At 39.6% G+C, this 22,731-nt stretch overlaps 1 protein-coding gene across 15 annotated transcripts in view; it reads left to right on the forward strand.

Moving 5' to 3' along the window:
- The window catches only part of SIPA1L1 (signal induced proliferation associated 1 like 1), a 321,896-nt gene that overhangs the window by 277,372 nt on the left and 21,793 nt on the right, over nucleotides 1–22,731 (forward strand). For 12 of the 15 annotated variants that reach the window (XM_039883686.1, XM_039883681.1, XM_039883680.1 and 9 more), the window contains 5 exons: nucleotides 2,661–2,785; nucleotides 4,978–5,040; nucleotides 5,482–5,600; nucleotides 8,634–9,076; nucleotides 21,901–22,140. In XM_039883686.1, the coding sequence (XP_039739620.1) occupies nucleotides 2,661–2,785; nucleotides 4,978–5,040; nucleotides 5,482–5,600; nucleotides 8,634–9,076; nucleotides 21,901–22,140 (990 nt within the window). The remainder of the gene's footprint in view (nucleotides 1–2,660; nucleotides 2,786–4,977; nucleotides 5,041–5,481; nucleotides 5,601–8,633; nucleotides 9,077–21,900; nucleotides 22,141–22,731) is intronic. The other 3 variants (XM_039883693.1, XM_039883694.1, XM_039883695.1) reach the window with 2 other exon arrangements.

Genomic DNA, 22,731 nt, shown 5'->3' on the forward strand with positions numbered 1-22,731 from the left:
TCTTATTATGGGCAAGGCCCCTAATTTAAGTTCTTCTAGTTAGTCAAGGATGGGGGAGAAGTTCCTCTTGAGCCCAAAGAGTCTTGGTTGCCTTTAGCTCAAAATTAATCCACATACCACAGAGGCACACCTCAGGGTGACTCGTTCTGAACCCCTACAATACAGTGTTTACCTCTAGATCCCAAGCAGTTTTTGCCTGTATGATGCAAGAGGCACTGGTTCACTGTCTGATCACCTGTGTTGCTTATGGGCCAGGTTTGATCTTAAAGTTACCCTTACCAAGGGGAAAAAGTTATCTCTGCTCCACAACTTAACCCAGTAGAAGCAGGTAGATATGTACAAGTTGACAGTAAAGCAGAAATGTATGTAGTCTGCTGCAAACTTATTAATGTTAAATTTTACAAAACTTAAAAGCGTGAGATCATAACAATAGGTCAGTACACAGTCATTGTCCATAGATGTAATCTGCTCCTTTGCAGTCCTCTTTCCAGCCCAGTGGGCTCAGTGTCTGCATGGGTTTGTGTGCCTGCCCACTCCCTGGTGAGAAGATACTGAGACTGTCCAAATTAGTTGAGAGGTGCAATTTAATAGGGTGGTTAACCATGCCGGCTCCACTTGAATGAGCGACAAAAAGGCACCTGCATAAGTTCGATGGGAATGAAAGGTAATTATAAAAAAAACATTATTGAAAAGATATAGGGTCTAATCTGCCGTCCTTGGAGATTTACTTTTGGGCCACACACTTTGAGGAACGTTGACGAGGCAGGGCACGTCCAGAGTGGGCGACAGCCTGGGTAAAGGAGGAGAGTTTAGAGATCGTGGTGTGAGAGACATAACTGAGGTCATACAACCTGAAGATGAGAATTGTGGGGGAGGGGAGGCCACCATAGCCTTCTTCCAGCACTCTTAGACGAGGGATTAAACTTGTCTGTGAGGGCAACTGAGACCAGTAAATGGCGGTTATGGCGAAGAAGTTTCTCGCCCATTATGAGGGAGATATTTCAAAGCCATCAGCCTGCTCCGGAAAGCAGTGGACTGGCCCCTGAGGCAGAGTTCTCGGTCACGAAATGTATTTCAACTGTCAGCCAAATGGTTACTTAAAAACTCCTTCAGTCTGAACTGTGACTCTTAAACTGTTAAGTGTTCCTCCAGACAAAGGCACAATTAAGCTCTTCAAAAAGAGGCACAATGTAAAGTTAGAACAGGTTTTGTCTGAGCTTCTCAGGGACAGGATCTTAGGGCCCCTGGTGCCCTGGCACGCAGTAAATGAGGGCTGTATGTGAGAACCGAAATGGAAACTCCATTGGGCGAGGGAGTTTTCAAGGCAGAATTTAAAGACAGCCTCATTTTATTATTTATTTTAAATGAGAGCGCCAGAAAATTGTTCAGCTTTAGATTCAGAGGTTTCAAAAGTTGTCTTTAGTTTGCACTGCTACCAAAAAGTAAAAGCAAAATTAGAATTCAGTTCGAGGATATTCACTGTTCTAAACTAAACAAGGAGCCTACTTAGGGAGAAAATGGCAAAGGTCAGTTGTAAACAATTGTCCTTTGTGCAAAAGCAACTAGGGAGGTGTTGCAGTGTGATTTTACTGAAATATAGATTTCCCTGCTTTGCAACTGCTTTCCTATAGAGTTTTCTACCTAGATTCATGCAATGGAAGTGCCATTTTACAAACTTGGTGACTTGGGGTGGGGGAACCGGAACTTGAACCTTGTCTTCCTCTCCCTAATCTGCTCTTTCTAATATCCCACACGTATTTATCAGTTTGTAGCAAATAAGGCATCTTTCATATGCATCCATCAATTTATGCATCCACCTGTTTAGTCTTTTATTGTATAGATTACTTATAAATTCATTAGTAACCATATACAGATTTGTAAATTTCTACACGAACGTTTGAATTTTATACTCTGGCCCTTTTTTTTCCTGGACTCAGTCAGGATTTATTCTGCTGGTACTGCTAATGAAGGCACATGCTTTAATTAAACATATATTATTATTCTACACAGGGAAAAATAAAACTGATGCATTAAATAGCTAAATATTCTTTCCAGCAATACATGTTTGCCTTTATCTTTGCCAGATTACCTACTTCTAAATTGCCCTTCCCGAAAGCAATTTCAAATTTATACATATTGAAAGTGGTCCCTATGTAATGTACGTGATAGCAATCTGTGTCTTTCAGACCTTAGAGCAAGTGCTCAGAAAATACTTGTTCCAAGAATGAATAACTTAGTGATTTAGCAGATTACCAAGAGAAACCCCTTGTATGTACCAATCAGAAGATACACATGGAACATTAAGACAATGAAATGTTTCCTTTGGCTGTGAGAGACAGTCTGAGCTCGGATACACACGGGCTAGAAGATTCTGGTTTCTTACTCTATATCTTAGGTTAGCTCGGTCCTAATGTTCCCTGGCCTTGTTTCCTGTTTACATACTTAGCCTACATACCTTTCTGAACAGAGTATTTTGACCATAAGACACACAGTTCAAGCACCCGGTCCACATTCACAAGGATGAGTACACAGGTACAGACACGTAAGCGAAACTAGTAGTACCTGTCATTAGAGTTTATTTCACTACACCCAGGACTGGCTTCCCCTCTGGGCGAGGTTTCTGATGGCGTCTTTGCCCTTGTTTGGGGAAATCACCACAGGTTCGGAGTAAGCCGCAGATCCCCAGCCTCCATGGACAGGCAAAACACCCAGTCCGATATTGTTGGCAGCGGAAAATCCACACCCAGCTGGCAAAGAAGTGAGGATAGCATTGCCGACCAGATGGGTAAGTAACTAAATTTCTACAAGAAGCAAGTTGTTTTTACACCAAGGTGACTTTGTCCACCTCTTGATGATGTTATCAAAGCATTCTGTTATATAATACAGCTTGGTTAATAAATGTGAATGAGAATTAAGTCTCGGTTAGATTTTATATCAGTGAAAGCAACAACTAAGACCCGAGAGAAAAGTCAAGGAATCCTAAGTGACCCTAAATTTAAAATTAGGACATAGGAATTATTTTCAGGACCGAGATTAAGATGCCAGACTACAAAGCATGTGTCCTAAGTATCTCCTGCCATCTTGTTTATCTGTTCATTTTTGCCTCTTCTAAGTGCCCTTTGAAATTTGTTGGTATTTATTGTCTAGTTTAAAAAAAAAAAAAGATGTACAAAGTGGGAAAGAGATACAATTATTGTTTAGTCACACATGTAGCTTGGTTAGGATCTCTTTCCTTCCTTATATGCTTTTCTCCCCTCTGCTATTAAGCTGTCAGCTAAGGACATGCCTTAACAAGATAAAACAGCTGGATGGGGCAGATTTGCATTAGAGAGCCTTCATTTGGATTTCTGGCACATAGCCCTTTCTTTCTATATATGCTGTTTTCTACAGTGGCACTATAGGTCGATACCTTAAAGTTTTGCCGTGAAACAAGATTAAGTTTCAACATGGTAGCATCAGGGATTTAGTATCAACACATTTGATACATCAGGGTCTTGAATCTAGACTGTTAGGCGTTTTTTCCTTTATCTTATCTTTGGTAGCATTACACATCCTTGTGGGAAAAAAAAGAAGTAAATTTCCGGTCTGAAAAAGATAAACTTTTTAAGACAAAGGCCCATCTTTTTATCTTCTCTGCAAATGCGTTTGGCTTCTCTTTTAATGACTCTGCCATGTAAATGTACTAACCGTGAACATAGAAGAGAATGGAGATGTATTAAGCTAAGACAGCAGGTGAGAAAGAGAAATGTAATTCCTAGGTTCTGAAGATAGGCTTTGTTCCAGTATCTTCAGTGAGATGTGCCTTGTTAGTGAAGCCATCTGTCATTCCCCACTCTCATCCCACCCACCCTAGCACAGAAAACCTGAGTATATTCTGATCTGCTGTTCTGCTCTTGACAGAATGTTTTTAATCCCATATGTTTTGATACTGTTGAGATGGTAACCACACATGTGCAAAGGATCCCTTCTTCAGCATAACTTCAGCAGCTTTTTTTGGCTTCTAGTGCAGGCTTTGAACAAAGCTGCCAGCAAGCCCTTTGTGCAGAGTTCAGTATCACACTTCCTACTCATGTGAAGTCATATGGGGAATGAAAAGGTATTTGGGACTAGAAAGGGTAATTATAAGGTGCCTCCTAGACTCATATTTATTCTTTCGCATAAACTTCTCTCTAGTCTTTTTTCTTGTATCCCCTTTAGTTTAGTGGCATCCCACTTTTAATAGATAAGACTCCGAAATTAATATTGATAAATTTTTTCAACGCGTTCATTCATTCTTTTAGTAAGATACCCCTAGAGCCTGCCAGAGAAGCCTTTTTTTTTTTAACCAACTAGTGGCCTTTCTTTATCTAAAATTCTTCGAATAGTAGGATATTATTAATATTATTAATTTTTTACATTCCAGCATCCCAGAAGACTAATTCAGCCTTTTCTAATTGGCACATCAGAAGGAATCTGGCACCTCGTTGGTGTAAACCAAGCTAGGGAGAAATTGAAAAGAAAAATTGTATATTCTCATAACTCAGTGCACTATATTTAGTGTGTAAAAGTCTGATCTTTATATACCCAATTTGTAAGAACAAAATTCTCTAATGATGTTCAGGTCACTTATTGAAAATGTTGTGGAGATTCTTATTTGTTACCAGGACCTGTGTTTGGTACATCAGTGTGTTAGCAGCTGGTTCCCCAGTGGAGGTGAGGAGTCTAGCTTGCTTAGTTGGCTCACACATCTCGGTGGATGTTCCTTTTTTCTGCCTCTCTGCTTTTGGAAATGGTTGAGAGTATGTTGCCCCATCCTTTACGTGTTAGGAATAGTGTTGCAGAAGTCCAGAATTGTTGCTGTTAGTTCTAGGAGTGTTAGAGAAGCAAAATCGCTTACCTTTCACCTTTGGAACCCTGTCATGAACACCAGCTTGGAGTCCAAAAGGAAGCAATTGCTTAAGTAAACTAGTTGCTATGTGTCTTTTCTGTTGTGCTTAGCTTACAGTTATAGAGGACCTCAGGATTTCAATTCTTTTTTCCTCGGGCAGCATGAATATACAGGTAAAATATTTCCAAAGTGTCATGGTAAGTAACATGTGATTGCATCCATGCCTGTCTAGGTAATGTAGACCAAGTGAGGTTAGCCACACTTTGCAATAAATGAATTTCATAAGTTCAATCCATATCTTCTAGTCTTTCCTCCCAAACCAAAAGTTAATTCCTAACTTCGTTGCCTTCCTTGTTCATGGCCTTTGGTTTGGTGGTACTTGCTTATGCTAATGTGTATGACATGACACATGGTCACCAGCTGCAAGCTTTACCCATCAGCTACTTAGTTTCTGACATGCTGTCTATTTCGCAAACTCTCAACGAGCTTATTGCTGAAATTCAGAGTTTGCTGGTCAGTGAACTAAGAGATGCAGTGGCAAGCTGTTTTCATTTGTCAACATGTGCTTGGATCTGTTTAGTGCCTGCGCCATAATGTCCTGTGCTGTATTCCAGAGCCAACGTGTCATCTCCCAGCAGTATCAAAGGTGCTGCCAGCTTTCCGAGAGAGCCCCAGTGGGAGGTTAATGCGGCAGGATCCAGTGGTTCATTTGTCTCCGAACAAACAAGGGCATGTAAGTTAACCGTAAAATAATAAAAATGATAGATTCCTAGCAATGTACCTTCCTTACAATGTGCAGATCTGCTCTGCTCTCTCTTCCATGTGGTGGAAGTCATCCTGGCAGGAGGCAGGCATTTGCTGGCATGGCCCTGGAATTTCTGCTGCCAAGGGCCCTAAGGTTGCTTTGAAATAAATTGAAATTCCTCTTTGATACACACCTGCCACCTCCACTGATCTGGATAGAAGGCAGTGTCATCCAATCACAAACAGTCCTATAACATTAGGAATAGAAATGTGTTAGAAATGGATTTCATTTGCTTACACAGTTGCAAGCATGAGATGTGGTTGGAGCATCAGTCAGGTGGACGCACAGCTTCTCGACAACTCCCCCTGCTGCTTCTCTTATCTTCCATGTTTGTCCTGTCACCGTAGGCATACACAAGTCCTTAGCACCTACAGGCAGAACCAGGAATGGAGGTTATCATTTCCTCCCTCTTTAAATGCAGCTGATTTCTTTGGTCTGTCTATTCACTGGAATGTGTATTTATATTTTCATCGTTCTATAGGATAAGGAAATACTGGATGAGGAAACATTGTATTTTATATTTACTAATGTATAAGATGCTCAGAGAACTTTCAGTGAGAGTGCTCTTGTAAGTTTTGCTCTAGTGAAATGAATATAGAAGCTAAAAACAGCGAGAGAGAATACGTGCCCGTGCATGGTAGACCCCCCCCCCCACACACACACACACAGGCTGCGTGGAGAGAGGTTTACAGGGCAAACGTGACGTCGTCACTCTTCTGCCTGGAAGGGATAGATCGCCCCAGTCGATCTTGTCGTTTCCCTTCCTTCATTAACAATTTTTGTATTGATTACGTGGTAAAATAACATTTCGAATAGATTGGATTAGAGAAAATATATTCTTAAAATTATTTTCACCTGTCTCTTTTTACTTTTTAAAACTTGGCCACTAGAAAATTAAAAATGACAAATGCGGTTCCCGTAATATGTCTGTAGAAATCTGTTGTGTACTTCACTCTCTAGCAGCACTTCTCAGTTCGGATTAGCTGCATTGAAAGTGCTCAGTAGCCACATGTGGCTGGGGGCTACCAAGTTCTGTGGCACAGGCTAAGGAAGTTCGGCCCTACAAACATTAAAAGTAAGCAAAGACCTTATAATGCGAAAGTTGCTGAGGAAAACTAGAGGTAGCACCAGTAAAGTAACTGGAACTGGTTCTTGTTTAAGGAGAAGAGATCTTTATGTTTCACTTTGAGGTGAAATTTAAGTGTCCTCCTCTTGCCCATACCCTCACCGCCCGCCCCCCCCACCCCCCCTGCCCACACACACAGAGTTCCTCCTCTTTTCTCTTAAACTCCACCAAGTGTCTGGACTTTCTGCCTTTATCTAATTTAAATTATTATTCAGGAATCTTTTGAAATCTTATTTCTTTGGCAAACTGTAAAATGTCCTCAGTAAGCCACTGTGTAGAAAAGGTTCTGTTCATAGTTTATTAATTGAGATATGATTCACATACTATAACATTCACTTCATTTAAAGTATACAATTTTGTGGTTTTACTATATTCACAGAATTGTGCAACCAGCACCAGGATCTAACTCTAGAACATTTTTATCACCCCTCAAAAAAAACCCTCTATCCTCAGGCAATCACCATGCCTCTTCCTGCCTCTCCAAGCTCTTCGCAACCACTAATCTACTTTCTGTTTCTATCGATGTGTACATTTGGGACTTTTCATATGAATGGAATCATATAACATGTGGCCTTTTGTGTCTGGCTTCTTTCACTTATCCATGTCATAGCAGGTATTAGTACTTCATTTTTTTTATGACCGAATAATATTCCATTGCATAAATGTACCACTTTTCTTTATTCATTTATCAGTTGATGGACATTTGCATTGTTTCTGTTTTGGAGCCATTATGAATAATGCTGCTATAAACATTAATGTGGAAGTTTTTATGTAAACATACGTTTTCATTTCTCTTGAGTAGATACTGAAAATGGAATTATAACTTTTCCCACAGCAGCCTGCCCCATTTTACATTCCCACCAACAATGCTAACTATCATTATCTGTCCTTTTGATTATAGCCATCTTAGCGTGTGTGCGAAATGCTGTCTCATTTGGTTTTGATTTGCATTTCCTTTGTGACTGAAGATATTGAGTCTCTTTTCATGGGCTTGTTGACCATTTGTTTATCTTCTTTGGAGAAATGGCCATTTAAAATCCTTTGCCCATTTTTTAATTTCGATGAAGTCCAATTTATCTACTTTTTTCTTTTTGTGTATGTGCTTTTGATGTCCTAAGAAACCATTGCATAATCCATAATTGTGAAGATGTATACTTATGTTTTCTCTAAGAGTTTAATAATTTTAGCTCTTACATTTAGGTCTTTGATCCTTTTGAGTTTATTTTTCTACGTGGTAAGGATCCAACTTCATTCTTTTTTGCATGTGGATATCCAGTTGTCCCAGTACTGATTGTTGAAAAGACTATTTTACCCCCATTGAATTGACTTGGCACCTCTATATAAATTATACCTTTAAGCACTCTTTAGAAAGCTGTGTCCTAAATAGATGCTAATTGGGGACAAAAACGGGGATCTCTTTAGGAATAAGCCTTATCTTCTGCTTTCTACTTACTCTGAGCAAAATAGGGCTTTTCTAATTGTAAGCCCTTTGGAAGTCTTTTCTTTCTATTTTTTGATTAAGGTATTAGAGCCTAATGACAGTTTAGATTTTTTTCTGATTAAAATTGTCATAATAGTATTGATACTTTAGCATAAGTCAAATAATGAAAATGGATTCTAAAAAAAAAAAGTTTCCAGTGTTCTCTGCCGTGGACACTTCTGAATGGGTTTTTCCAGGCACCTCCCATCTTTCTTTGGTTTGTCATCATCAGGATTTTTGTGCCATGAGAACGAACCCCATGACTAGACACAAGCCAGAGGGCCATTCTGCCATGTGTTTTTCCTGATGTTCAAGGAGCAGAACCTGTACTGAGTACAACCTGCTTCCCTTGCAGTCTGATAGCCACTACTCGAGCCACTCCAGCAGCAATACCCTCTCCAGCAACGCATCGAGTGCCCACAGTGACGAGAAGTGGTACGATGGGGACCGCACAGAATCCGAACTCAACAGCTACAACTATCTGCAAGGCACCTCTGCTGACAGTGGCATTGACACCACCTCCTATGGCCCCAGCCACGGCAGCACGGCCTCTCTGGGGGCTGCCACGTCGTCTCCTCGCTCGGGGCCAGGCAAGGAGAAAGTGGCACCCCTGTGGCATAGTTCCAGTGAAGTGATCTCCATGGTCGATCGGACTTTAGACACAGAGAGCCACGGCATGGACCGGAAAACAGAATCTTCCCTGAGCTTGGATATCCACAGCAAGAGCCAGGCCGGGTCCAACCCTCTGACACGGGAGAACAGCACTTTCAGTATAAACGATGCTGCTTCCCACACAAGGTAACCACCCTTCCTTCTGCTTCTCCCCCGCCAGCCCAGCCCTGAATTGAGTTTCCAGCCTCATCCAACTGTATTTTGCTCAACGGTGTATAAAGAAAGGGGGTTTTCATGCAGTGACAGTTATTTTATTTTTATATATGTAATGCTTTTTATTTGCCACCAAAATACTTTTTTCCTCTAATCCTAATGCATTATTTTAAATATGAGAAAAATTAACAAAGATTTTAGACTTTGTAAAGTTATATTTAATTTTGTAAATATTTCCTAACTGCATACCAGAATTAGGAGAATTTTGTAATTTTGGCTTTCAGCTAGTGATAGAGAAAGTAGAATGGAACAGTCTTTTGAAGACATAAGAAGACTTGACCATATTTTTAGAAGGAAGGGGTGTTTGCTCAGGCTAACATGGCGTTATTTACAATGCTGAACGCATCCTTTACACTGCCTCTGTATCAGAGAACATCACCCAGTGTTTGCATGGTAATTTTTTTTTCAATAATCGGCTCCTGACGGCGATGTGTGGAGGGTGGGGGGTTTCCAACAGAAAAGGGTAGCTAAAATTAGACATGTCATCTACCTTTCAAAAAAGAAAAGCACACATTCTCCTTGTATCCTTGGAAAGGCAAAATAAATACTATGTTTTATTTCCTTTTTTGGATTTGAACCTAAAACCCAAAGTATGACAAGATTCTTCCTTTTGAAGGAAACACTCCATCACTGTCTTTTGGGGCCTGTTGTTCTCTGTGGTAGTTTCTCCTTTTACTTTTTGTTGTCAATCATTGATCAGCTTGTATGATGGCATCTAACCTTGCTGTCCTCTGAGCCTATTTTATTATTATGCCCCAAAGAAAAATAACAGAGAAGCTGAATTTAGTTTTACTTTTCTAATGGGAAGCCGGGCACAAAACCTGTCAGTAAACCCCAGATAACCTTCGTGATAGAGGACATCCTCCATTTAATTTGGATTGGTTTAACTTGACCAGTTAAATATTCAGTTCTCTCATTGCGTCTGTATTGTTACTGATAAGATTCTTGAGCTCCTCATCTTTTAAAAGAACAGGTTGGCCCTATGAAATGAAGCATTTTATGCCTTGATTTACCACTCCCGTTGCAGTAAAAAAAATTATTGCAATAGGTCTGGAAACTACATGCCCCCAAGCGAAAAGGAAATTGACAAAGTAGACTCAGTATTTTTGAGTACCGGGCATCCAGGGACCTTTCTACAATTCTGGAAATAGAACGTTTGTGATCAGGTGGGCTAAGGGAGTGGTTGGAAAAGTAAAACAGAAAACTGGACATCAAATATCATAATAATATAATACAAATATAGAATCACATGACACAGAATCATGACACTTGCTGTTTTAGGCACACCCCGTCGTTCTATTAACTATAGCCCATGCATTGACTTAGAACATTTTGGAATTCAAAGTAGTTTCTCTGTGGTTTCTCTTGTTTCTTTGGTTTTCCGTTCTTTGTTTTAAGAATGATGTTTTTATCTGGGGATATTTTTCTGGCCTAATTTGATGGTAGAAGAAAGTCAATTATAGTTATAGGAGTCTTGTCTAGAATGGCATCACCATGGAGTAAGGTCGAAAAGAGCTGGTCCTCTGAAGCCAAAGCAGGAAACATCAACCATGCCATCTAACAGATCTGACAAATCCCGGGGGATCTACAAAGTCCCCACTGAAAAGTAGGCACCTGGGATTGCACTACCAGAATGTGCTGATGAGCTGCCCGAAGACCTCAAAGGATCATCCAAATTTTCTGCTTCAAACTGACCATGCAGAAATTATTTAAATCATCATGTAGAAATAACTCTTCTGTTGAAAGTCAAACTTGCTAGAGAAGAGAAGAATGTGGCCTTTCAGGGAGACTGGCAGGGCTTCCCACCCACTGGTAAGTTGAGTCACATTTGTTTCTTGACTCTGGTAAATGGGGATGCTTTGTGACTTCAGTCTTTTGATCTTGGCAGAGTGAGCTGGATAATCAGAGCTTTAGCAACCTTCCTATTCTAGAGGAAAGGGAGACTTAGCCACCAAGTGCGCATTGCTAGAAACTAAAATCACTGCAAATTAGAGTGTTTGTGTCCTCAGAAGACAGGAACAGCAATTAATGTGGCGATCTCTTGACAGTGCATACAAGAGCTTGTACCTGGGACTTGGTGACAAAATCTAAATTACAGTGATTAAGTTCCACTGTGTATTTCTGCCTGGGCTGTGTTCCTACACCCTCTGTCCTCCGGGCTCCCTGTTGATGATTGTGCAGGTTTTTTTTGTGTGTGTGTGGCACCCCATGAGAACTGCATTAATGTAGGTTGGTAATTACATAGAGTTGTTATATTCGAATGTCATTTAAAGAAGCCGTATACACTGATAACTTTCTATAATTAAAAAGTCTATTAATTACTCTAAAGTGTTGCTCCCTAGAATGAATGAATGAATGAGAGAGAGAGAGAGAGAGAGAGAGAGAGAGAGAGAGAGAGAGTGTGTGTGTGTGTGTGTGTGTGTGTGTGTGTGTGTGTGTGTGTGTGTTCTTTGAAGCTTGGAAAGTTAGGGACCCTGAGATTTTATTTTATTTTTTGTAATGGCTGTTTTACTTTCCGGTCTTAAAATGAATCACTCAAAAACAATGATCATGGTGAGCATAGGAGAGGTGAAGATAATTCTGATTTTAATATACTCTCAGAAGCTGGGTTCATTTTGTTTCTTAAGAGTTCTGACCTTGGCAGGAGACAATGCCAGTTTGTGCGGTGCTCTCTAGTCCTGGTACCCAATGATGTTGCCAATGTCAGAACTAGATTTAAGAGAATACAGTGTAAAGCTAAGAACCCCGCCTCATACTTGCACATACACATGTCTTCTGCAACATCCTGACCTGGCCTGTACACCCTCATTAGCCAGCCCTTCTACTGCCTTCCTTCTCTGGGGAGTAGGCCCTTCCGAGCCCTGTACCCACTTCTGTGATCACTTATACATCTTTACTGCCATCCAGTTCAAGAGGATTTCTCACCTGGTATGTCGTCTCAGCACCTTTGCATAGTGTGTGCCACCTGAGCATAGGAGATAGTTGCTCAATATATTTTGATGAACAAATAGGAATAACTTCTTCCTTAATGTTCCCACTTTTTGCATGATGATTCAGAGTCTCTAACAAACCTTTTTAAAAATAGCATAGATCTTCAACTCCTAACTCCTCTAGAAAACAAACTACTATTACATGTCAAAGGAGTATCAATAGGAGTATAGAAGTATCAATATTTGCACAGAGCTGTAGTGCTTTTATGTATAGGTGTATGTATGAGAATATATACATGAAATCCTTGTACAGCATGAATTTTTAATAAAGTCATTGCTATATAAGACTTTTTTAATCTGCAAAACGTAACGAGGAGGGATGTCATAAAGCTTATATGCAGATATCAATCAAATCTGGATATAAGTTGGTTAGTGTATGATATTCACTACAGGGGTTAATTAAAGACCAGGAGAAATGCCTGCCCACAGTTGTCAGTACAGTTCAATTTCATGAATGTGCTTTTTCTGGTTGACCTAATAAGGTAACTATTGATGCCAGAAAAGCTGTATGCTTCTTGAGAGGAGAGGTAAAGAAGGGCTTCTTATATTTCGTTTACATGAACACGAAGGCATGCCTTGGGCTGCTCTAGCGCACTGAAGTATCTGTGCCTCTGCGTGTGTTAGAGCTGGGGTGGTTAAATTTTATTCTCTGCCCTCTTTGTCATTCTATGTATGTGAAAATTATGCCTTTGCCTTCGTTCTTTGTTTAGAAATTATTCCATTGTCTTTACCTTTAGCATTTCTCTTGTTGTTTTTTCCCGAAATTTTTTTAATTGCTAACAATTAATTGCCTCTCATCTATATTTTTGTCTTAAGGTGAGAATATTATTTTTCTAAAGGCTATGGGCTATTTCAGAATTTGAAAGCGTAGGCTCTAAAATGACAAGCCCAAGTCCTTCTCAACATGTGCTGGGCTCGACCTGCCATACATTTCTGGATCATTTGAATTGATGACTTCTGCTCTGTGGTGTCGCACGCAGCGAACATTCAGGGTTCTGTTTTGCTTTTCTGCAGCAGAACTCCAGGTGATTGTCCAGCTTATGGGAGTGGGTGATTATTTTATTCAGAACTTTTGTGATGTCCAGCCAACCTCAAAGACTGAAAAACAGAACCACCGTGGTTGAAATTTCAAGTGAACATTGAGCAAATGAGACCTCTGTCAGGCCAAAATGTCAAATTGCTTGATACAGAGCTCACCAACATTTATTATTACTTTGTTCTTTGATGCAACTAATCCACTTATTCAGTTGATATGGAAAGCCCAGATTCTCTAGATGCCATTAAGTCATAAGAGCAAAGGGATTCTGAAAGGACAGAGTCCATTCCTTGTCATATTTAAACCATCCTACCAAGATGAGAATTTATCCAATTGCTTAAAAGGGGAGGCAAGGTGAGGGAAATAATCTCAAAAAGAGAGATGCCACAACTTAAGACCTGTTCATAACTTTGTCCCATAGCCATCTATTTGAAATTCCTCTAGCTGCAGCTTAAATATATAATTAAGAGAGAATAGATGGGTTTTTTTTTTTAGCTGAATCTTCTCTAAACATGAATAAGATTTTTGAAGTCTAAAATTATAAAATTTATAGATATCAACAAGAGGCCACTTGAAAACAATTTTTAAAAAAGAAACTGTAACAGTCCTCCACTTCCAAGCAAGTTGAGAGACAAAAATAGGGAAAATAGATTTGGATCCTGAGATTCGGGTCCAAGTCTCAGTTCTACTATTGACCAGCCGTGTGGCCTTTGGGCAGTTATGCCATTTCACCAAACTTGTCCCTAATCTATAATCTAATAACACCTGGCCCGTTAATTAAATGGTGTTTTTGTGTGTGTTTGTTGAGAATAAAAAAATGGCTATCGAGTGTATTACAAATTGTAAATGTTCTTGAAGACAAAAGGTTTTCTGTCAGTTCTTTTTTTAAGTTCCGCATCACCAACCTTAATGCAGTTATCTAGCTACTCTTTCCTCAACAAACATGTATCTCCCTGAGCTCCTCTATCTTTATGTGATTGATACTGTAATCATATTTTTGCCTCTCCATTTTTTTTTTTTTTTTTTTTTGCTGTTTTAAGTTCTTTTTAGATGTGAAACCTGGACATGAGACTCTTCTCAGCTCTGCCTAATAAAATGATAACATTCATAGTCATCTTGCTAGCATCCTGTTAAGTAGCTCAGCGTTGCAGATGTACTCAGCCTGCGGTCCGCAGTGACCCCCAGGCCTCTTCTGCTGCATATGCCTAGCCTCATTTTTCCCCACGCTTTATCTATTAATGTGCTCCTGTACTTATTAAATATCTTTCTATTGTGGATGAACAGTTTTTTTTTACTTCAGTCACTTAGATATCCCCTTTGCCAGCTTAATCATTCCTAATTTTTACCCTCTTCCAATCCTTTAGAATTAGAGCCTTCTGAAGGTCCCCTTCTGAATCGTAGGCCTCGATCAGACAGAACTGGCTCGTGCTGAACACAGTGGGAGGACTCAGTCCTCCTCAGTCATTATCCTCCACACTATCTGTCACCCAAACGGTTGTTTTTTTCACAAGAGATCACAGGAAAACTTGTCGTCTCCCCTCCTCTATGGTGTTAGGCCACCATCCAGCCTTTGCTACAGCCATTTGACAGGTGACTAATTGCCACTCTTCCTGAAAATGTCATCTTTAGCAGACCCAGCCTGTCTAAAATCTGTCCTTCCATGTCATTCTTGAACAGTAGATGACTCCAAATGTTTCTTTCGGCAGCTTACGGCTAGCCACACAGAGTGGCTGGCAGATGTTTTCCACAGGAGGTCTCAGTGACAATGCAGAACAGATCCCAGACCCCCATCGCTTTGGCACTCCGGGCTCAGATTCATAACATTCAGGCTGGCCCCTCTTGTGTAGTTCATCCCTTTGCAAGGTCCACAAGCAGGTGTAGCTCTTCCTCTGTAAGTGGCCCTGCTGCAACGAGCTCCCTTTCTGCAGATTGGTCATCTAGAGTCCTAACCTGTAAAGTTTTCCCACAGCTGGGAATGTGACATAGCCAGGCTGCAGCACATTTGGTTCATGGTTTCATCAGGTCAGGACGAAAAGTTTGGACAGATGCAGACTGTCCCAGATTCTCAGTTACCCCGTTGCCACTTCTCCTCTTTTTATATGATGTCATGTATATGTACCCTCTCTTCCTTTTCAAAATTCATCTCCTGGAATGACCACATAAATAAAAGGTTGGTCATTTTTAGGAAAGAGGAAATACCCTATTGCTCGTATAAAGAATAAAGCTAGTAGTCTCTTCCTGAGGAATGCAGAAACACCCTCACTAAATTCTTAGTGGTTCCAGTTTGTCCATACTCATAGTTCAACTCACTTTTGATATAATGAGAAAAGTAGCAACTATTGTAGTTGTCAGTTTGTAACATGTCTATTGCTATTCTCTTTTTGTTTCATATTATTGGCTCATTATCTTCTTACACAGTTCCTGTAGAGGGGCCTGATTTGCCCTGGGTAGAACTGAATTGCAGCATACTGAATTAACATGAAATCTCTAGGAGAATGAAACAGCCCAGCACATACTCCCCTTTGTGAGTATGAAGCTGACAATTTCATTTTAGTTGTTTTGTAATTAAAGCAACTGCAGAGATTCTCGGGGAAGTGTATGGGTAAACACTTCTGTAGGTGGTATGAAGCCAGCAAGGTTGGTCAGCTTCAAGGAGCCCCACCCACGGCTAGGCCAGGGATGGGGGCCACAAAGGAAGGAGGAGATGACCCATTTTAGAATGGAAATTGCTGAGGGGTGCATGCCATAGTACTTAAACCCTAGGGACATCAGAGTCCTTTGGGAGTTCATTACAATGCAGATTTCTGGGGCTCTAGAAAATCTGATATGTCCAAAGAATCTTCATTTACATCAACACCTGCAGGTGGCCACAGTCCGTGTCTAGAGAAACACTACTCCAGTGACGTCACCTAATTCTTAATCTTGGCATTATGGGTTTTGACAAAGTCATAACAATATGAATAATTCAGTGGATTCAAGCAGTAGTTCTCAATTGGTGTGCATACTTGGTGGAGATTTTGCCAAAATACACAACCCAGGTACCTCTCCAGGTCTATTACATTAAAATCTCTGGGATTAGAGCCCAAGAATGTGTTTTAAAAGCTCCCAGGTGACCCTCATGTGCCTGCTGAATTAGAAGCCAAGTATATACTAAAGTGCTCACCTTACTATTGTGTTATGTACGTTAATAAATTATTTGTTTATGCTTCTACCTTTGCTCCCAAATCTAATCAGTTAAGTGGGACTATGAACAGAAGTTTGCTGGGAGCTCATGTCAGCCATCATGTTCACAGACGAAACTAATGATCACGTTCCATGGTCTTATTTAAGCAGTTATCCTTTTAAAAATACACTTATAACAGAAATGTAATTTGTAGATTTAATTTCTTGCAATAAAAATAAAGCAACATCCAGTTTTAAATACAGTATAATACATTCGCTTCATCCATAACCCCTCCTTACATTTGAAATGGATGGCTAATTTATCAGTTATTTGAAAGTTTCTTTCATCAAATATTCCATGCCTACAAAGGTCCAGGACTCGTTCTAGGCATGGAGAATATAGTAGCGAACAAAACAGACAAAAATTTCACCCCTCATGGAGCTTGTATTTAAACAGGGAGACAGAATATAAACAACATAAAGAAGTTAAAGATATTGCATGCTATATAAACGCTAAAGTGAAACCCATCGTTCAAAAAATATTCATTGGCAGTCTGCTGTATTCTGGCATTGTTAGATATACAAAGGTAGAGCCCTACCTTCAAAGAGCTTGTAATCTAGTACAAGAACTTAAATGCTGCTCAGAGAAATATTTGTAATTAAATTCAGACAGGAAGGAAAGAGCTCCCAAAACTACATATACTGTATATATTGCTCTCTCCTTTGACGTCTCAAAGCCTTTTCTATAACTTTCCCTTTTATGCAGTATGTACATTATGGCTAAAACCATTATGCCTGTTTTGTAAAACATGGAGGAAGAATATGTAATTAGCAGACTATGCAGTCTACTTTCTGTTCTCACAGCTAATTCTTTCTATTCTGAACATTTAGGCTTTGAAAGCCCCAGGGTTTTGAATGTCATTGTTATCACATCAAGACACTTGTTGCTGAGAAAAATAAAATATGGGCAATTCGAATGTACCTCTGGTACGGTGGTTTTCAGTATGAGTGAGATCACAGCATCAGCTGGGAATACCTCAGTGCAAATTCTCACGTCCCTCCATCCCACCCAGCTTATTGAATCAGAATCCTTGGTGGGGCCCTGCAGTCTGTATTTTAACATATATTTAAAAGGTGAGAACCATTTCTAGTAATTCAGACACACTTGCACTCAATTGTAGATACTAATTAAGGCAGGTAAAGCAAGCACATGATTATCCAAGCCGAGAGGTGTGTATATTAGACCTTGATTCATTGCATTTCACTTTATTGAAATCTGCTTCAGACACTAACCACAATTGAGGCTTGAGATATCATCATGTGTGTTATAAAATGTATATGGGGTAGGTACAGTCAGATGAACAAAATCTGCAAAATCTGCAAGCCACGAGCCTGCCATATCGTTTTATACTATCTCGAAGGTTACACTCTTCAAGTTTTAGAAGCTTCTCTCTGTCGATGCTGTCTGTGTTTAATGCATGTCATTCATGTCACTGATAACCTGGGTCTCTGATGTTACTGTCTGCCTCTGTCTTTATATAAAGTCTTTCTCTGCTTCCCCCTTTTTTTTTTCTTGATTTGGTGCTCCTTTCTCCTACTGTTATTTTGTTCTTACTGATTTAATATAGGGCACTTATGGAAGAGTTTTGCATTCTCTTTTTTCGTTAATTTTTAAAGCAAACAAATGGGATATTTGTTATCAAGAGGTAAAAATGAAATGAGGTTGCATTGCTTTTCAATTTATGTTGCCCTCAGAGATTTTTCCCTTCCCTCTAGCTAGAAAAATATTTGGGGGAAAAAAAATGTTAGAGGGATTAGAGTGTGACTAGGCATTTATTATTATTCTCTCTTTTTTGTAAAATGTGAGCCCAATTCTTCTTCCTTAGTTACAAAACTAAAGGAGATGATTACGTTTGGTCTGAAGTACTAAGGCCCATTTAGTGTGGAAAAACTTCTAGATCACCTGTGCTGAGTCCTGTTCCTCTCCCCGTACCTCGCTCAGCTCCAGTCTGTCGCAGAGCCTCATGGACTGATAAGACCTTCTCCTTTCAGGTCCTCTTTTGCTTTACATTTGTGGGTGTGTTTTCAGTAAAGTACAGCACATTGAGAAAAGGCACAGATCATGAGTGTACATGGAGATGAATTTTCACAGTGTGAACACACCCATGTAATAATCACTACCCAGATCAAGAACTGGAACTGTGCCAACATCCAGACACCCTCCTTCCCACATGCCCAGGCACTCCCACCTCCTCCCCAAGGTAACACAACCCGAACCCTAAAATCCTACATTCGTGGTACCTATTTTGGGGCTTTATATAAATAGAGTTATACCATATGTATTATTCTGTGTTTGGTGTCTTTAAGTCAACATTATGTTGGTGAGATTTGTCCATGTGTCATAGGTGGCAGTAGTTTATTTTCAGTGCTGCAGTTTATTTACATTGTGAGAACACATCACAACTTATTTGTCCGTTCTCTTGTTGATGAACATTTCGAGTGTTTTGAGTTTGGGGATATTACAGATTCTCGTACGTGTCCTTTGGTACACAATATATACGAATTTCTTTCGGGTGTATACCTAAGAGTGGGATAGACTATATATCCACTCAACTTTAGCAGAGACTGCGAACCAATTTGCCAAAGTGTTTGTAACAGGTAACACTCCCGCCAGCCATGTATACGAGTTCTAGTTGCTTCATATCCTTTCTGGCACTTGATATTGCAAGTCTTTATAACTTTAGTCATTCTGGTAGGTGTGTAGTGGTCTCTCTTTGTGGCTTCAATTTGCATTTTCTCAATAACTATGTTGAGCACCGATGTTTGTTGGTCTTTTTGATATCCTCTTTTGTGAAATTCCTTTTCACATCTCTGCCCATTCTTCTTTTGGGTTGTCTATCTTGTTGATTTTTTAGGAATTAGTTATATATACTGGATAGGAACCCATTGTTGGATATCTACTTTACATGTATCCTCCTACTCTCTGTCTTTGGACAAATACTTCTTTTAACAGGATTCAATCCTTTCCTTTATGATCCTAGTAAAGAACCTCCGCTTCTATCATTAAAATGTTTTTCCATGTTATTGTCCAGAATTTTTAGATGTACATTTAAATATATAATCTAGCTGGAATTGGTTTTTATGTAAAGTTTGCAGTGGGGTTTAAAATTTATTTTCACCTGTATGCATTATCTCGGGACCATTAGGATTTGGGGTTTTTAGTGTTTTTGTTTGTTTTGGATATTTTCTTAGTTTTTTATTTTATTATTATTTTTTAGTTTTTTATTTTAGAATAGCTTTTGATTTGCAGAAAAGTTGCATAAGTAGTACAGAGAGTTCCCATAGACCCCTCACCCGGTTTCATCTGTTGTCATCATCTTACACTACTATAGTACATTTGTCATAGCTAAGGAATCAATATTAATATGTTATTAACTAGAATCTATATGTTATTCAGATCAGATTAGGACCATTAGTTTCAGACAAATGGAAGTGCTATTGACGAATGATTTGAGACTACATGCTATTAACTAAACCTTCAGTAACAAAGTCCATCATAGTGAGAATCAGCTGTCTTTGGTCTCAGCCTAAGCTGTAGAATTCATTAGGGCTCATGTAGTGTGAACTTAGATCTTGTGCGATCTCTGGGGAGGAAGAAGGAAAATCTTAAAATTAAAGGCATTCCAGGTTTGTGGTCAACTTAAACTCTCATCCCTAATCTTGAAAATTCTGCCTCTCTGAATTTTAAAAGTGTAATGAGTAGCCTTTTCCTTAAGTCCTAGAGACTTTAGTTTTGTAATCTTTAATCAAAGTTTAAAATACATTGATGATAAACAGCTTTTTATTTTTAGTCACCATGCTGTGCCTTATATCCTGAGGACTTCTTTATCTTAGAACCAGAGTTTGTACCTTTTGACCACCTTCACCCATTTCACTCTCTCCTCACCTCTGACAACCACCAATCTGTTCTGTTTCTGTGAGTTTGGGGGTTTTTTTAGTTTATACATATAAGTGAGACAATATTTGTCTTTCTCTTTCTGACTTGCATAAGCCCTCAAGGTCCATTCATGTTGTTGCAAAAGGCAGCGTTTTCTTTTTTGGATGAATAATATTCCATTGTGTGTTTATGTATATACATGTGCGTGTGTACATAATACCATATTTTCTTTATCATTGATGGACACTTAGGCTGCTTCCATGTCTTGGCTATTGCATATAATGCTGCAGTGAACATGGGGACACAGATATCTTTGAGATAGTATTTTTGTTTTCTTCAGATAAATATCCAGAAGTGTAATTGCTGGATCATAGTTCTATATTTTATTTTTTGAGGAACCTTCATACTGTGTTCCATAGTGGTTGCCCCAATTTACAATCCCACCAACAATACATAAGGATTCTCTTTTCTCCCCATCCTTGCCCACACTTGTTATTTCTTGTCTTTTTGATATAGCCATTCTCACAAGTGTGAGATGATGATCTTGTGGTTTTGATTTGCATTTCCCTGATGATTAGTGAAGTTAAACACTTTTTCATATACCAGTTGGCCATCTGTATGCCTTCTTTTGGAAAAATGTCTATTCAGATCCTCGGCCCATTTTTTAATTGGTTTGTTTATTTCTTCTATTGAGTTTGAATTCTGTGTGTGTGTGTGTGTGTGTGTGTGTGTGTGTGTGCGCGCGCACGTGCATAAAAATTTTATTTTTGGGATATTGACCTTTTATCAGATAGATGTTTTCTCTTATTTTGTAGATTGCCTTTTTTTGTTGTTGTTAACGGTATTCTTTGCTGTAAGAAGCTTTTTAAATCGATGTAGTCCAACTTTTTTTTTGCTTTTGTTGTCTTTGTTTTTGGTGTCAAATCCCCAAAAAATCATTGCCAAGGCTGAAATCAAGGAGCTTGATTTCCCCCTATGTTTTCATCTAGGGGTTTTACAGTTTCAGATCTTATATTCATGTCTTTAATCCATTTTGAGTTGTTTTTTGTGTATAGTATAAGATAAGTAACTCTGATGAACATACAGAGCTAATATTAATGCCAGATGTCTTTGGGAAGAAGGCCTCAGTGTGTCACTTTGGCCTTGGATGTGAGTGTGTGGAAAACTGTCAGATCCAGTCTCCTCTCTTCTCGGCTTGGGCCTGGCGAGCGTCACCATGACCTTTAGTTCTAAAGAAGGCAAGAAAGAGACTGCTGGACCTTTTACTGCAGACTTTCCTATCACTCGCTTCTTCTAGACTTCACTATAACAAACCTCAGTGGTGCCAGCGTGTTTCAAGCATCCCTGACCGTCTTCACTGTTTTTACTTTTTAACTTAAAATGCATACTCAGCCCCAGTGACCATCTTTCACTTTGACAACGGACATTTAAATTATAGTGAGAAAGCAAGGAAGGCCAGCTGGCCTTCCCCATTAATACTTTATGAAATATTCATTGTTCTTTAACCCAGCCACAACCCCTATTCTGGATGACACTTTTATAGCTGACATATGGACCCTGGATGCACACATGCACACTTGGGTCATTTTCTCTTTGTCCTGCCTCCCCTCAGTACCATGAGCTCTCGTCACTCTGCCAGCCCAGTTGTCTTCACCAGTGCCAGAAGTTCACCTAAAGAAGAGCTTCATCCTGCCACCTCCTCGCAGCTCGCACCTTCCTTCTCTTCTTCCTCATCCTCTTCATCTGGTCCTAGGACTTTCTACCCGCGCCAGGGCGCTACTAGCAAGTACCTGATTGGATGGAAAAAACCCGAAGGAACCATAAACTCCGTGGGGTTCATGGACACAAGAAAGTAAGAATTCTTTTGCTTCTCTTACTGGGTGGTTTGCTTTTAACATGGCAGAGACTAGAAGAGTTTGGGGCATTTACTACAGACAAGGAGGCAGGACTGGTGGGGAAGGGTTGTTTTGGCAGAGAGATTTTTTTTTTTCCTAAGTAAAACTTGTCTTAAAATACTTCTCCACCTCATTCCTTAAATAAAATGTATTGTAATACATTGAGATCTGAGAATCTTTGATCTCCCAGGAAAGAGTAAAGCAGTCCCCCCTTATCCATGGGGCATACATTCCATAACCCCCAGGGGATGCCCGAAACCGGAGGATCCTGAGCCCTATATACACGAAGTATCAGGCACAGTAAGAGAGTAACAGCAATGATAATAAAATAGGACAATTGTAATCAGAGTTCTGTGAATGTAGTTTTTCTCTGATAACCGATCTGGTAACTGACTTGGCTGCTAAGTGACTAACAGGTAGATAGTATTTACAACATGGATGTGCTGGACAAAAAGGTGATTGATGTCTTGGGGGGGGACAGTGCAAGATTTCATCACTCAACTCAGAATGGAACATAATTTAAAGTGTATGAATTACTATTTCTGGAA

Source organism: Pteropus medius, unplaced genomic scaffold, assembly GCF_902729225.1.
Source record: "Pteropus medius unplaced genomic scaffold, Ma_sr-lr_union100, whole genome shotgun sequence".
NCBI lineage: Eukaryota > Metazoa > Chordata > Mammalia > Chiroptera > Pteropodidae > Pteropus > Pteropus medius.